The 13,278-nt window shown below is 37.7% G+C and overlaps 1 protein-coding gene and 1 long non-coding RNA gene across 5 annotated transcripts in view; one reads left to right on the forward strand and one right to left on the reverse strand.

The window, feature by feature from the left end:
* LOC123373588 overlaps positions 1-8,283 on the forward strand; it is a 34,567-nt gene extending 26,284 nt beyond the window's left edge. Inside the window, exons 3-4 of one of the 2 annotated variants that reach the window (XR_006580770.1) lie at positions 1,508-1,554; positions 8,183-8,283. This is a non-coding gene — a long non-coding RNA (uncharacterized LOC123373588). Of the gene's footprint in view, positions 1-1,507; positions 1,555-6,625; positions 7,579-8,182 lie in introns of those variants that run through there. The other variant, XR_006580769.1, reaches the window with a different exon arrangement.
* Positions 593-13,278, reverse strand: part of UBE2D1 (ubiquitin conjugating enzyme E2 D1) — a 37,979-nt gene continuing 25,293 nt past the window's right edge. Inside the window, exons 1-5 of one of the 3 annotated variants that reach the window (XM_045022592.1) lie at positions 11,258-12,349; positions 10,683-10,760; positions 10,237-10,342; positions 6,408-6,501; positions 593-1,495 (exon numbers count right to left, since the gene is read on the reverse strand). In XM_045022592.1, coding sequence (XP_044878527.1) covers positions 1,450-1,495; positions 6,408-6,501; positions 10,237-10,342; positions 10,683-10,760; positions 11,258-11,308 — 375 coding nt within the window. In that variant the 5' untranslated portion in view covers positions 11,309-12,349 and the 3' untranslated portion in view covers positions 593-1,449. Of the gene's footprint in view, positions 1,496-6,407; positions 6,502-9,391; positions 9,614-10,236; positions 10,343-10,682; positions 10,761-11,257; positions 12,350-13,278 lie in introns of those variants that run through there. The other 2 variants (XM_045022590.1, XM_045022591.1) reach the window with 2 other exon arrangements.

The following is a 13,278-nucleotide window of genomic DNA, read 5'->3' on the forward strand; positions in this document are numbered from 1 at the left end:
GAAATCTGTGGTTTGAGATTAAAATGCTTTTATTTTTAGTTTAAAAACAAAATCTGCTTTTCCAATACTATGGATTTTCTACATGCATTGTGAAGTAGACTGAGATGACACAGTTAATGGAAAAGTTAGCTTCACGTGTGAAAAATATTAGACCAAAATATTGTTAGACATAAATGAGGGAAGATTCTTTACCATGACATTCTGATATGGAAAGTATTCATTTATATCAATTTATGTGAAGTGTCTGATGCCCAAACGTGATTTTTTCTTGTCAAAAGAGAATTGATTTTATATATATATATTTCAACAAGAAAATATATATACACACATACATACACACACACACACACACACACTACAATTTCAGCAAAGTTGAATCCCACACAATACAAAACAATGGGTATAACATGTTAAATAAATTGGGCTACAGCTAACAAAATTAATTGCAACACAGTTAGAATTAAATATCAGATGCATGGCTTTATTTTCCCCTTTGTCTATAATTCACATGCATAACTTAATACTCTGATCTTTTAATTTTAGAGCAAGCACTTGCAAGGTTATGCAAGATTTAAATAATAGCCAAGACAAATAGTAGAAAATGCATTTTATTTATATGGAAAAAGCTACAGTAAGGTTTGTAAAAGGTCTGTGAGAATATTATGTTGCCAATATGGGGGGGGAGGGGGAAATCAGTCATGAATAGCAACAAACAAAACAGTTACATATCTTTCTACATAGCAGTGCAATTAGTTCACATTGCAATAAAATTAAGTCAAGTATGCAACAGAATTAAAAAACCAAGTGTTTCTCCATAATCAGCATGTTAAGAATTACAGTGCAAAGATCATTTTAGGTTTTAAGAAATCTGCAGTCAGTCTGTATAACAGCCCATAGGGAGCAACACCTCATTGATTTCATTAGTAGCAGTTGTATCATGTGAATACTGTGCTAAAGGAAAAAAGTCTAAATGAATTAATTTGCATGGTAAATAAAATATATTTAGTCTATACAGTAAAAAAATACAAATTATATAACAACTAACAGAATGAACTTTTGAACAGAGACTTATGAAACTGACAACATATCTTAAAGACACATACAGTATTTCTCATGTAAAACATCTAGTTTTTCAGCAAAAAATAATTTGGTTGCTTTACAACTGCATTAGGGAGCTTGTAGGCTGAAGATGCAGAAGTCCAAGAGTCTTAAAAACCACAATAAATGTCTTTTGCAAAGCATACAAAAAAGGATAAATAGTCTCATCACAGTTTTAAGATTAATTTTTGGAATTTTGTTTTTTCTTGCTCCAGAAACACACTTACATGGGTAAAAATTAAAAAGGGCCTCATGGTACATTGAAACAGTAAACTGTGCTCCATTTACTTCTAATTTTGAAAAAACCTAGAATTTACAGTACTCTGTATATATGAAAAAGTCTTCACAAGTTTACATTGCATATTTCTGAGTCCATTCTCTTGCATGTCTGTTGTATCTGTATGTGTAGAAAGAAGGCATTTCAATGAAGATAGCTATATGATCCACAACATCTATGTAAGTACTCAAATGATGTGTTACTGGCTCTCCACTTTTTGGGATTGATTATAATCTTGTGAAATATAAGAACTGTTTTACATAGTAACTCTCTTTCCTCAAGAAACAAAATAAATAATCCATAGCATATAGATACATATGCTCAGTTTTGGGACGACCTAAAAAATAAAATTAACCACAGCAGTCTTCTATGATTGCAAGAAATTTACAGTTTGTGCATATGTAATCAGTCTTTTGCTAATAGTTCCACTGTGCACAGAAAACAGTGCCAAATCAACAACTCTAGCATAGCATACTTATGAATATATTAGAAACATATTAGCTAATTAATGCAGGCAAGTAGTAGGTCATTAAAACAATGCACACCATATACTGAAGCACAAGACTGTTTATTTCACCATCTGTTTCTCAATGTCAATTCTATTGTGGCTGTAGAAATTCACTTTAGGGTAAGTTAAACACTTTTTAAAGACTTTTCCCAGAAGAAAGGTAAGATTTGCATTAAAGCTAACTACATACCATTAGAATGAACAAGGTCAAATTGTTAATGTCATTATTACAAAGTTATTTCCAAAATATTATTTAGGTATAAAAGGTCTTTTATTGAGCTAGGTCAAAACCTAGGAAGTTTTTTTTTTGTACTACTTCTTATAATTGTCAATTAGTGTCACAACTGCCATAGTCTGCCAACAACATCTAAACTTTGACACTCAAAAGGTAAGTAATTATGCTTCTCCGAAAGTATCATTTGACTTGATTTCTACCCTTGGGTCTTTTCCTTCCTTCATGAGACTGGCCAGAACTCCCAAAACTCCTAGCCAACTCTCTCCTTGCCTTGGTAGCAGCACATGGTATATTAAACTCCTGACGGTAGGCTCAGCAGCCTCTTGTGCCCCCACCTGTTAGTTCCTTCTTCAAATAAAAGGGAAGCAAGAACTTTTGCAAACCTATATAACCTAATTGCCTCCCTTTAAGATGCCAATATATGTAACTTGTGCACTAACTGCAGCAGTCTCCATCATCTGCAAAACACATGCTAATGGAACATAACTCCTTGGACTCTACGTTAATATTGGTAAAAGTTGGTATATAGCATAACCAGAGTTTAGTCAGCCATGACTTTCACCTCCCACATCTGAGGGGAGATAAATTCAATAGAAAGCCAACCAAAGGATATCTTCAAAGAAGCAGAGTTACAAGCAAATTTTCCTTTCTTAAACCATGCCATACCGATTGGATTCTTAGTCCTCACTTCAAAGAAGGAATCTCCATAAACCAAGAGATTCTCCAAGAAACTGTAGGGGAATTTCCACATCATCTTAAGAAACATGGAGACTTTTCAGACCCCCCCCCCCTCAACAACAGGAGGAAGAAATATTGAGTAAATAAACAAGCAAAGGCTGAGCCCTGATTTCTTCATCTTGAGAATGATAGGGTTTGTATTACAAGGCAGATATACAAACAAGTTCAAATATTGGGGCAGGTGCTTGGAAAATGGGTCAGACGCTTTGATTACACCAATCATCATAACTGGCAAGAAAAACTACCTTAACAGTCTGCAAAAATGTCCACTCCACGGACAAGAAAGACTGTTTCAGCAGAGGAATATCCTTTGCCCACATCTCAAATACTGTGTACAGATGTGGTCTCCTCACCTCAAAAAAGATATTCTAGCACTAGAAAAGGTTCAGAGAAGAGCAACTAAAATGATTAGGGGTTTAGAGAGGGTCCCATACGAGGAAAGATTAAAGAGGCTAGGACTCTTCAGCTTGGAAAAGAGAAGACTAAGGGGGGACATGATAGAGGTATATAAAATCATGAGTGATGTTGAGAAAGTGGATAAGGAAAAGTTATTTACTTATTCCCATAATACAAGAACTAGGGGTCACCAAATGAAATTAATAGGCAGCAGGTTTAAAACAAATAAAAGGAAGTTCTTCTTCACGCAGCGCACAGTCAACTTGTGGAACTCCTTACCTGAGGAGGTTGTGAAGGCTAGGACTATAACAATGTTTAAAAGGGGACTGGATAAATTCATGGTGGCTAAGTCCATAAATGGCTATTAGCCAGGATGGGTAAGAATGGTGTCCCTAGCCTCTGTTTGTCAGAGGATGGAGATGGATGGCAGGAGAGAGATCACTTGATCATTGCCTGTTAGGTTCACTCCCTCAGGGGCACCTGGCATTGGCCACTGTCGGTAGACAGATACTGGGCTAGATGGACCTTTGGTCTGACCCGGTACGGCCTCTCTTATGTTCTTAACAAGACCATAACCTCCATCTAACATAAGCAAAGACCCCAACACAACTTGACGAATAGAACACAGTTTTCAAATTGAAAACAATCCTCAGTTACCTTCAGGAAACTGTGCCCAGTGAGGAAGAACTACAGACCATCTGTAGGTGTACCAAAAAGCTCCTGAATGGATAAGTATTAAAAAGCTAAATCTGATTCTATCTGTAATATGTAGATGACAGTCAGTCAATGTCAAACATATACCTGGTAAGTACCTTTCATATTAGTGCTGGTATTAATGGGTATTTTGTTAAATTATTGCAGCAGGCACACACCAACTTGTTCACATATTACAAGCAGTTTGTGATCTCTTCCAGATATTCCATACAGACTCTAGAGATCCTGGAACAATGAGTATAACTGACTAAGATACTAAAGAGCAGATCCCCTAGGCTACCAGCAATTAGCATGAACACCATGAGTGAAAAACTGTCCCAATGACTTGAATAAGGCTAGGATTTCAACCAGAATCACAGGTAGCCAATATGCATACCAAAACACATCCACTAACAACCTAATAGTGTCTACCAAATACTTGACCCAGGGAGCAAACAATCTGAATTTATGGAATCTGAAAGGGCTTAGGATAATCACTAAGAGCAAGACATTGAGTTTGCTGCATCTTCATTGATATTATGTATTGTGTTTTCAGGCCCACTAAGATGCTCTCATGTGGTTCAGATGTCACAGGTACACCAGACCCTCGCTAGAACACGGGGTTTTGGATCCATGCGCAGTCTCACGTTAACGTGGGGACCGCATTACGATGGATTCCAATGAAGGTAATTAAATTTGGGATCCATGCACGGTCCCACGCTATAAGCGAATTCACGCTATATAGACACACGTTCTAGCGAGGGTCCGCTGTATTAGAATACTTTTGCAGAAAACAGTTTAGGGCATATGCTGCAACTGAGTTTCAATGTGTCTGTTTTAGCAAACAGACCACATCCTGGACTTCTCTTGGACTATCCAGACCAAGAAACATGTTCCACAGGACCTCTAGGAAGAAAGCTCAATCCCCCACGTACTTTGAGCACCCTGGTGTGGAGGACTGGTGTACCCCCAAGTTACTCTGTTATCACATCAATTGCTCATTAGACTAGTCAAGCATTCCACTATTTGGAATGACGGTTAAACACTCAGATTGTGGTTATAGGACCAATGAATCAATATTCCCTCTAACCATAAGAAAAAAGTTTAGAAACAGGAGTTAGAAGGAGGAAGCATATACAGATGTTCCTGTCTCATTGGAAATACGCAGCTTTACTTGCGGAGGAGATTGTCTCAAGTACAAGCTCTTTGAGATGCATGCCGCCTCCCTTGTCCTCTTCTAACTCGTCCCCTATCCCGTGCTACCACCAAGACTCTTCATGCCACTCTCACAGTACTAGTGTCTGATACACCAGGGGAAAGCTCCAGAGATTCCAAGACACTGGCACTCCAAAATTCCTCCAGGGAACCCTTTGGAAATTCCCAAGTCTGGTCTGTAATATGCTGAGGGCCTAGAGCCTCTAGCCACCCCTATGTGAAGTGCCCCATATTGTGCCAAGGCATCAACTTCCTGAGATATCCAGAGACATCAGCCTCTAGGGTCTGAAATGCTTAGAGAATTCACTCTACACTGCACTGTTCTGGAGATAAACTTCCACTATGTGCCAAAGACCTGGAGACTCAGCTGACCACAAAACACTGGTACCAGATGTTCTGGGGCTACAGCCATGCAATGTACTTGGATCACAGTGCTTCAATGCTGTTACACATCCATGGCAGGGATGTGTAACAGGGTGCTGTCTGAAACCATCAAAATTCAGCTTTGGGAGTTCCAGGTGTGCTTTGAGAACAAGACTAAGACCAAAGAGTAGGAATCCAGTCAATATGGTATCTTTAGAGATTAAGTCCTTTTAATTTAAATCTCCTCTGCACTAGAAGTATGCACTACTGCAGCCATTAGTTGCCTAGATTGCCATCCTGATACAAGCTCTCCCACCAGTTCTAAATTGAGGTCAAAGTGAAGAAAAGTCCATTTTTGCTGTAGGATGTTGCTGTTTGTTAGATGAATGTGGCTATGGAAAAAACTTGTCAATATTTTCTATATTTTAGACAGAAGTTGTATTTGGGAAATCAAATGTCAACATTTAATATGCATGTTCAATATCTTTTAACCTTTTGGCAGAGGCACAAGCCAATAAGTCTTTAATGACAGGACCACATACCACCTCAAATATATTATTTGTCCTCATGTAGTTTAAAACTAATGTAAACATACAACTGTGACACTTCTCTTTTGTATGTACAGATTTTTGCACTAAAATATTAGGAAATATCAGTGTTAATTTGTGTAACTCTCCAGTCTACTAAAGTAGTTTAGTTGAAGTTATAAAACTGTTACATGGGTTCTCGTTAGACGTCTATTGTTTAAAGGCTTAGATATGTATATCTTTGGTATACCTAAGTTTTGTGAGCATATATGAAGAGAATGTCTTCAAAGAATGAGAGGGAATGTTTTATGCGTAGCAGATTAAAAACAAGCCTCTAAATATCAAAAAGTTACTTACTTTTCCTTGTCTGACTTGTAGATTTGTGCAATATCTGGTACTAAAGGGTCATCAGGATTAGGATCACAAAGTAAGGAGCATATGGACAATAAAACTAAAAAAAGAAAATTAAGGAAGGGTTTACTTCTTTGTCTTATTTTCTATAATACCTTACTATATACAGTGATAAATTCTGGGAAACAAATGCACTTCATTAGTATTAAATCTTTATACTACAGGTCTGCCCATAAACCTCACTCAGGATCATGGCCCCATTCTGCTCAATGCTGTATAGACATACATGAGGATATGGTCCCTGACCCAGAGACTGTACGCTCCAAAAACGTGATGCACAATAAACACAGCATGCAGACCCATGTGCTTGTGAGGAATTCACTACAGGACTCAGGCCTTAGAAGTGAAACAACTGACAATTTTGACTTACACGCGTTAAAGAAAACTACATACTGTCATTGAACATTATCAGACTGCAAGCCTTTTTGCTTTAAAACCAATACAATTAGTTTCTCATTGAGAAAGACTGACTTTCTGACAGAGGGCTTAGTGCAAGGTCACAGGATCAGCATGTACCAATTACAAGTACATCTATTTTATATTCTGTCACACTATCATGCAACACCAGATTTTAGTGTATTTTTTCCAATTTTGTAGCCAACTTAAATTTATTTTCTCCAGTAAGACTGCATATGAAAATTTTCACCCAATTTGAATACACTAGGTATTAGATTTTGAATTCTAAATACTACAAATTTTGCCACCAACAGATGTCAGTACTAAATTTATTGGCATTCTTGGGCAGATTTAATTCTATCACAAATACTGGCACACAGATTTTGGGAGAGGGCCATATATTTATATTCAGAACTCTGGAAACACTTTTGTATATACTGTGCCAATATTTAGATAATTCATGGCAAGAAAAAGTTATGCTGATGATATCTCCAGCATGTAATAGGATTAGTTAAATTTGCTTTATGGAGACAATCTTGTGTCTAGCAAAATCTATTTAACTTTTTGCTCAGGAAAAACACAAGAAAATGAGCTGATATACTTCTGACTTTTTGCCATATTTCTTTCTAATCATCTTCAAACAATGTAACTCTTATCTCCAATGTTAGAGGTATAGTGTGTGTGGGGGGATGACAAAAAAAATGCAGACATCATGCAAAGAGGGGATTAGATTATATTTAATGATCTGCAGAACTCCGTGAGCAAGGGTACTCCTAACTCACCTACTGTTCCCACAGTAATTGCACAATTTACTGTTTAATCATTTTGTTTTATGGTGTTTTTTTTTTTAACCATATTAAAGTTTGAATTCAGTTTAATATTAATGGTATTTTTGGCTGTGTCAGTTTCAATCATTTTGTGCTGAAGTTTTTGGCACTTATAAAAATCAACATAAGTCACTAATATTTGACAACTCAAGTTGCTTGACTGGTCACATTGAGCAGTGACCACTTTAGCAGACATATGGTCCTTTAATCCTGCTCAGCAAGAACATATGTGCAAGTGATAAAATAAACTTCCATCAACCATTCAGGTGAGGCACCAGTTTGAGATATGCAATGTACATGCACATGAATGAAATTAAGACTTTAAAAGCATTCTACCTAAAGCGTGAACCAGGGGACAGACCAATCACCACTAATAATAAAAGAGCATTTAAGAAAAACGTGTAGCCTTTAAATCTGAGACTATAAGATGCAAATGGCTGACATCTTCCCTCCCCCACTTTTCTTCTTTTTTTAAAATATGTCCTCTGACATTAACAGGGAAGACGACAACGGTTGCTCAGTGACAGGACAAGTGGCCAATTTATACAGAAAGCTGCAGAACAAGTATACACAAGATGTTCCTTATGCATCTACCCCCGCAATCAAAGTAAATTTAGACTTTTTTATGTAGCTATTTAGTCTGTCTTGCACAGAATTGGTGTGTGTGTGGGCAGCAGCTGCATTATACAAGATGCTATAATAGCGGTACCTGAATGGAGCAATTTAGATCAGATGAAGACTAACAATTTTGTCTTGTTCCAACTGAAAATGTAATGACACTATTCTAAAAGGAGACATTGTTTAGGGCCTTATTAAGTACTTAAGGAAACATTACATTGTTTAACCGTCTAGATTTTTAAAGAAGTTCCATCATTAATAGTCAGATTGTATTTTATATTACTACATAGAGAGTGTCAAGGAAAGGGCTGGGTAAGTGTCATGAGTAGTATGGATGAGAAAAGAAAAGCAGTTCTGGTGCCTACACTTAAAGAAAGATGCACCTTAAATGGAACTCCTACAACCCCCATAATATGAAGAGCTGTGCCAGGCAAAACTATCTAACCTCAGCCTTATTGTTCCAAGAGCCAACATGCTCAAAACTTGAGAAAATCTGAATGCTACACTAGACTGCTTAGATAATCGAGCAGCTTTATTTGCTGAAGATTTGAGGGCCAACAGACTGTGCTATCTCACACATGAAGGTGATATAGTCAGAACAGTTTCCCTTCCCCCCCATAAAAGCATAATTAAAAGGCTAGATTTACCCTACAGGAAGATGGTTCACAGTCAATCCCAAACATTACCCTAAAATCCATCTATTTATGCTCACATGTAGCAAGGATCTCCCAAAGCAGTGAGCCATCTGATACTTTAGGTCTGCCTCAATACCAAGACATGGATAAAGGACAGGATGGGTGAAGAATGGGATTTTCCATTTAAGTTTGAATCTCCTTGCTTTTGTGGGTTTACGATAAATCAGACAACATTAGGTTTACTCTCTCCTCTATATGCGCATGTAGTGAACGTTTTTTTATATTTGTATATACACACACATGCGCGCACAACAGAACCCCTTGTGATATACCAGGTACCCACCCTTGGAGCACCCCTGGAAGCCCTGTGTGCAATCATGGTTATGTCTCTACCCCAGTTTCCCCTAGGGTGCTTTCAATAAGTTCAATGAGGCTTGTATTCAGTGAACAATGCCCCTACAGGGGTCTGGGTTTATTTAATCAACTGCCACACATGGTATGCAAACAAGCCTTCTCCTTCTGCCACAAGTCCCCAGGCTTCTCCGCTGCTGGGATCTCTGAAGTCTCACCCTGAGTCAGCAAGGGAATCTCAGGCCTCCCTGCCTGGGAAGCTTTGCAGTCTCTCTCCTCTGGCACTGTGTTCTGGGTGTGGTTCCTCTCCCCAGGAGCCTCTGCTCTGCAAGGAGATATTACCGGGAATAGTCTCCTACCCAGCCCCATACAGGGACAATCTCCTCAAGAGCTTTCTCTCTGTATTCTGGGCTCCTGCCTGAGCCCTCATAACCCTTTATAAGGCTCGAGTGTTCCTTAACTAAACAGCACCCAGCTACTTCTCCAATTAACTATTCACAGACAGATCTGGGTTAGCTTATTCTTCTCCTTAGCTGAGCAAGTCACAGGAAGGCAGGGTGCCTGATCACCCATGACACCTCTTTAATGTTAAAATACTAAATACAATGCCTATATCTATCTTGTTTTTCCATTCCCAGCATCCCACACTTAAGTGGCAGAAATTGAATAATAGTTGCTAGTCATACATATGACTCACTATCTAATGTGACATCTGAAGTGTAAAAAAGGTTGCATGATCTGAAAGAGTCAGGAATCTTGTGGAATTTCCCATTTAAATACTGTAGGATAAAAGTTCTTACTCCCACCCTTTGCCACTGCTGTTTTTCAGCTACTGTCAATGTAGGAATGCACAGTAAGGCTGACCTAAAAGTGCCATAGCATTATCAAAATGTTCACCATCATTACTATTACAGATGCATAAAATCATTAGTACATCTATGGAGTTACCTTTTGATACAGTCAAAGCTGGTGACCACTGTGACCTCAGGATATCAAGGCAAATACTCCCATTACTGTTTATGTTTGGATGGTATATTTTTGTTGTGAAAGCAATCTGTGATTAACAAACAAAGAGGTTAGCTTCAAGTTCTGCTTACTGCAACTGGCACCACAAGTGTTGCCCCTTTAATACCCAGTTATTTATTTTTAGAGCTGCCACCCACAGAAGTAGCACAATGTGGACTTTTATCACCACTAATAGCCTACTGTACAAAAAGCTGACCAAATGTTAAAACTGGGTTATAGGGTCTGATATATTAATCAATATGAATAGGTATTTTACACCGGCTTTTCGCTTTGAACTTAAAAAAACCTGAGTTTTAAACAGTTAAGACACAGAAACAAAGTCCTAACCTAGGACTTTCATAACACTTTTAGGACAATTAAGTATTTACCTTTGGTGGTTTGAAAGGATAGTCTGTTGGAAAATGTACTGTGAGAAAAAACACTCCCCCTTGATATGCACTATCAGGCTGTAAAAGACAAAAAACAGGATTTATGCTACTGGGGTTTTTTAAGGGTCCTTTCTGAATTTAAAGAGCCTTCTCAAAACTATGGCAACTTTGGACCAAAATCTATTCACCAGCACACAGCCCAAGTTTGCGGGCTGTGCACTGGAAAGGCATGCAGCTGACAATGAGGGATGGAATCCTCCCCCAAGGCTTTGGAACAACAGCAGAGCCATCCCTGACCACTACTGCAGAAACCCACACCCTACTGAACATCACTTTTTTGGAGAGAAGAGAGAAGGAAGAATGTTTGGCTGGTGAATCTACTTACTTTCTGATCCACCAGCTCCAAGCTAGCTCCCCCTGCATGTTTGGGCAGCAAAGTGCTCCTGGAACTCAGCTCCATGGCAGCACAGAACCTCTGAGCAGGCCCTCCTTATCATGCCCTCTGTGCAACAGAACCACAATTGCTCTGCTACAATCAGGGCCTTCCTCTAGCTTTAAGCCGCAAATATACTTACCTTAAGAAGTGATTTCTCTTTGCAGGTGCAAAGAGTAGGGTTTTCCAGCATTACTCAGCTGATCATGATGACATCAGGGAGTTTTTAAAACACACAACATCTTTGTGACCTGTACAAATCTGTGAACATGCATTTTGTTAGAGAACATGTGCACAGGTTTAAGTCCAGGCTGCACACAGTTAAAAGAGAAATATCTTTCTGTTGCAGTCATCAGTTGAGGAAACCCTTCCTTTTAATAATTATGAAGGAAAAAAACCCCAAGATTAGGTGGTTGAGGGCCTCAAAGCTAAAGCATCCCTGTGACTTCTGAATAAGTAAAGAAAAAATAATAGTTTCAAATTTCTTTGGTATCTTTAATGTAATTGCTAGGAATCTGACGCCTGCAACAAAACAGTGCAAGTACACTGGCTTCTCAGGTTCCCTGTGTAGATCTAAGGTGGCCTGTTGCTCTTCGTTTTGGAGGAGAGGGAAAAATCTTTAAAAATCACCATAAATATTTTTACTTAGTTAGGAAAGACTGCCATAGGGAAAGCCATGTGAATACTTCAAATAAAGATATTTCCAAATGAAGAAATTGTCACAGTAAGAGACAAGTTTAAAACAGTACTGCTAAGAAGTCAGTATTATGTAATACCAAACCAAAAGTGGTTGTCACAATACTTCTAGCTAGGAATACGATGATAGTTTGCATGCATACTAAACGGGCCTGTCAATGATCTTAAAAGCTTTTAAGATCAAACAAATTTAACACTGAAGAAGAAGAGGAAAAACAAACTTGCACTGTTTGGCATGTACCACATATAAAAATTCAGAATGAAGATAATCTTTTCCCTAGTCCATTAACATTGGATAACTAGGCTTGGAAGGATTAGATTTTTATTGGTAAATGTCAATTTCACCAGACAGACATAAACCAATAAAAATATTTCCATCAATGCTAATCAAAACGTACAGATAGGCAAGGTGAGAAAAATTCTGCTTGAGAACTTAGAGTTTGATTTAAGATATTCACTTTGTATATTCTGACATGTGACATTGACAATTTGTGTTTTAATGGTTAGAAAGCTTTACTTTTACCAGGAAAGTGAAAGTTTAAATTGATAAAAATAAAAAGGTTCTTAAAATAATAAATCAGTCAAAATCATAAAAAAAGAATTCTGCCAAATCTACAACTCACATACTATACTCTGATAGATTATGAACACTAATTTTTTTTGTAGGGCTGTCAAGTGATTAAAAAAAATATTGCTATTAATTGCACTGTTAAACAATAGAATACCATTTACTTAAATATTTTTGGATGTTTTCTACATTTTCAAATATATTGATTTCAATTACAACACAGAATATGAAGTGTACAGTGTTCACTTTATACTTATTTTTTATTACAAATATTTGCATTGTAAAAAAAAATAGTGCATTTCAATTTACCTAATTCAAGTACTGTAGTGCAATCTCTATCATGAAAGTTGAACTTACAAATGTAGAATTATGTAAAAAAATAACTGCAATAAAAAATAAAACAATGTAAAACTTTAGAGCCTATAAAGTCCATCCAGTCCTACTTCAGCCAATCGCTCAGACAAACAAGTTTGGTTACATTGCAGGAGATAATACTGCCCACTTTTTGTTTACAATGTCACCTGATAGTGAGAACATGTGTTCGCATGGCACTGTTGTAACTAGCGTCACAAGATATTTACATGCCAGATGTGCTAAAGATTCATATGTCCCTTCATGCTTCAACCACCATTCCAGAGGATGTGTGTCCATGCTGATGATGGGTTCTGCTCGACAACAATCCAAAGCAGAGCAGACTGACTCATGTTCATTTCATCATCTGAATCAGATGCCACCAGCAGAAGGCTGATTTTATTTTTTGGTGGTTTGGGTTCTGTAGTTTCCGCATCTGAGTGTTGCTCTCTTAAGACTTTTGAAAGCATGCTCCACACCTTGTCCCTCTCAGATTCTGGAAGGCACTTCAGATTCTTAAACCTTGGGTCAAGTGCTGTAGTTATTTT

The sequence above is a fragment of the Mauremys mutica genome, chromosome 7, assembly GCF_020497125.1.
Source record: "Mauremys mutica isolate MM-2020 ecotype Southern chromosome 7, ASM2049712v1, whole genome shotgun sequence".
Lineage (NCBI taxonomy): Eukaryota > Metazoa > Chordata > Testudines > Geoemydidae > Mauremys > Mauremys mutica.